The sequence below is a fragment of the Etheostoma spectabile genome, chromosome 16 (genome assembly GCF_008692095.1).
Source record: "Etheostoma spectabile isolate EspeVRDwgs_2016 chromosome 16, UIUC_Espe_1.0, whole genome shotgun sequence".
Classification (NCBI taxonomy): Eukaryota; Metazoa; Chordata; class Actinopteri; order Perciformes; family Percidae; genus Etheostoma; species Etheostoma spectabile.
This window is the reverse complement of record NC_045748.1, coordinates 6,215,047-6,217,631: the sequence shown is the minus strand read 5'-3', so window position 1 is coordinate 6,217,631 and position 2,585 is coordinate 6,215,047. Positions and strand designations below refer to the sequence as shown.

General features: G+C 40.1%; 1 protein-coding gene across 2 annotated transcripts in view; it reads left to right on the top strand.

The window, feature by feature from the left end:
• Nucleotides 1–2,585, top strand: part of LOC116704670 (low-density lipoprotein receptor) — a 16,974-nt gene that overhangs the window by 12,475 nt on the left and 1,914 nt on the right. For both annotated transcript variants that reach the window (XM_032540271.1, XM_032540272.1), the window contains 2 exons: nt 41–148; nt 1,287–1,523. In XM_032540271.1, the coding sequence (XP_032396162.1) occupies nt 41–148; nt 1,287–1,523 (345 nt within the window). The remainder of the gene's footprint in view (nt 1–40; nt 149–1,286; nt 1,524–2,585) is intronic.

Sequence of the window (2,585 nt, the reverse complement as noted above, 5' to 3'; positions counted from 1 at the left end):
TTCTTTTGCTGCTTTTGTGTTTTGTTTCCAAACTGTGTAGATGTTACCAAACTGTGGTTCAGTGACGGTCTCCAGCCTAACCAACTGTGGTTTGAGACAAAAACCAGTGTGGTGGAAGTCAAAGCCTACAGCAACGACAGTCAGTCTGGTAGGTGTCCATCAAGCTTTGGCACATAAGGTTGAGTAAAAAAGTCAACAGTTACGTTCTGCAACAGGGAGGCATGCAGAGTAATCGGTAAATAACAGCTCTCAGGTAGGTAGCGGGTGAAACAAAACACGCAAAGCTGACTAGGAAGCTACAACATACACAAACTCCGGAAGATCGTTGATAACGAGCAGATTTGCAGACAGGTGATCTCAACAGAAGTCACACCAACAGGAAAACCTTTGATGGCCACTAGATGTCAGGTTAACCAAGATGGGATGTAGCAAATTCCTGAGCAAACTGGGAATGCAAAGAGTCTCAAGGAAAACCGGTATCACTGACTCAATTAAAGCTATGAGACCTTAAGATAAATATTCTGTAGTATGAATAACAAAAAAATGCTAAGGGGAACAAAAACATGACATTTCAGTAGCAAAAACATGACTTTTAAAAAAACGTCCTCGTGCATAATTTAAAAACAATACTGATGTCAACTTTGCTCGATTCTGAACAAAGGAAGCAGAAAAACATGTTATCGGATACCGAGGGCAGCATGAAAAGACTTGGCTCAGGCTCAGTTTGGGTTGAATAGATGTCAGTGATGTGATAGGTTCTTGGCAAGCTGTGGGAGATCCCATTATTTTACTGTGTGCTGCAGTGGAAAATGGTGATTCTGAATTAAACTCCACACACACACAAGTCGTGACCCTCTCTCGGTAGCTGTTTAATCCCCAAATTACATTAATCAACAGACATGTGTCTTTACATTTTTACAAAAATGTCTTGAGCAAAGATGAGCAACCATAGTGGAAGTTAATTTGGACATTATATAAACAAACAAGAAATGGTCTTAACTCTTTTGAGACCTGTGAAATACCAAAAACCCTAAATAAAATGTTTATTGGCCAGAAGTGATAAATTAGTAATAAGTAATTCATACATTTGAAATTCAATGGACGGCTAGTATTAAAGGTAAATTGAAGACTCTTCCCAGCCACTTTAATTTATACCTTAAATCATGTAGATGTGTTTTGTGTTTTTTTGCTTATGCATTATAAGTGTGAAAAACTTAATTTGATTTCAGAGACAGTAAAGGTTGTATGGTACTTAATTTGCAAATCCTTTCACCCATTTCCTCCAGGAACTAATAGCTGCTCAAACAACAACGGTGGATGTGTCCATCTGTGCCTGCCCTATCCGGGAGGTCGCATGTGTAAGTGTGGCAGGGGTTTCTACGCCGTCGATGCCACCTCCTGTGCCCCGCTCTCCAACTGTTCCACTGGGGAAGAATCCTGCTTTGATGGTAGCAAGTGTATCAGCGGCAGCAAATTCTGTGACGGACACATGGACTGTCCAGACCAGTCAGATGAACAGGACTGTGAGTTGTCATCCAAATCTTTAAATATTTTAAAGAGTAACTTTCGCCAAAATGCAGTTTTTTTTTTTCTTTTTTTTTTTTGTGAATGTACAGAGTCCAACTGTCATAAGCATAATTACGACAAACTTAAGATTTACCGTATTATGGTTTTTCAGTCAAATGGCCTTTTGAATGAGAGACAGAAACCCTAGCTTGCATTGTGGCGAGAAGCACACTGTAACTCTATAAAAGGAACTGTAGCCATGGGAGACGAGGTAAAATCCCATTTGAATCCATGTTGATTTACATTGGTCTCCTCAGTAATTTACCAACTTTGTTTTGTTAAACTCAGGATTAAGTTTTGTTTTTGTTTTTAAACTATGAACTACAGCAATTTCAATCCCACCCAGAATAGTGAATGAATTGAGGATGACTGTTGATTATATTGTGATGGTACATATTTTAAAATCTGAGCTTTAGATATACCTGCAAGGTAGTTTGTTATTAAGTTGGAAGAAAATAACATTGAACTTAAAGTGATGGTTTGGAGTAATTTCACCCTAGGGTCCTTTGCACAACAATCTCAAGCCAAACAACCCCATGAAGCTAATTTGTATTAACATAATGTTTTTTTAATTGATTTCATGGATTTAATGAATCTGAATTGAAAAACCACAAACTTATAAAAAAAGAACTTAGAACTGGGATGTCTGATCATGTTGCAAAACATGTTCATGAGCACAAACATTTCAAGTAGACAGTTTTCTAATACTGTTAACACGAGGTATAACGTTACAAATGGCCGCAGTTCTGACTCTAGAGCCTCAGTCGGTTTTCTGACGGTTCAGTAAACTGCCGTCAGTGTCCTTAGCACTGGCGTTAAGTGCTGACCGGGCTGGCTGGGGGCTGACTGTGGATGTGTCCCCAGGCCGGAGCTGTTGTCAGCTCTCATCCCGAAGAGGTACGTGGAGACACAAACCTCCGCCGGATCTCATAGCGTACCCTGACGTGCACCTCGAAAAATGTATCACGTTGTGGCGATTCACGTTACTTGGCTGTGGCTTGTCAGCGTATCCCCCCCCC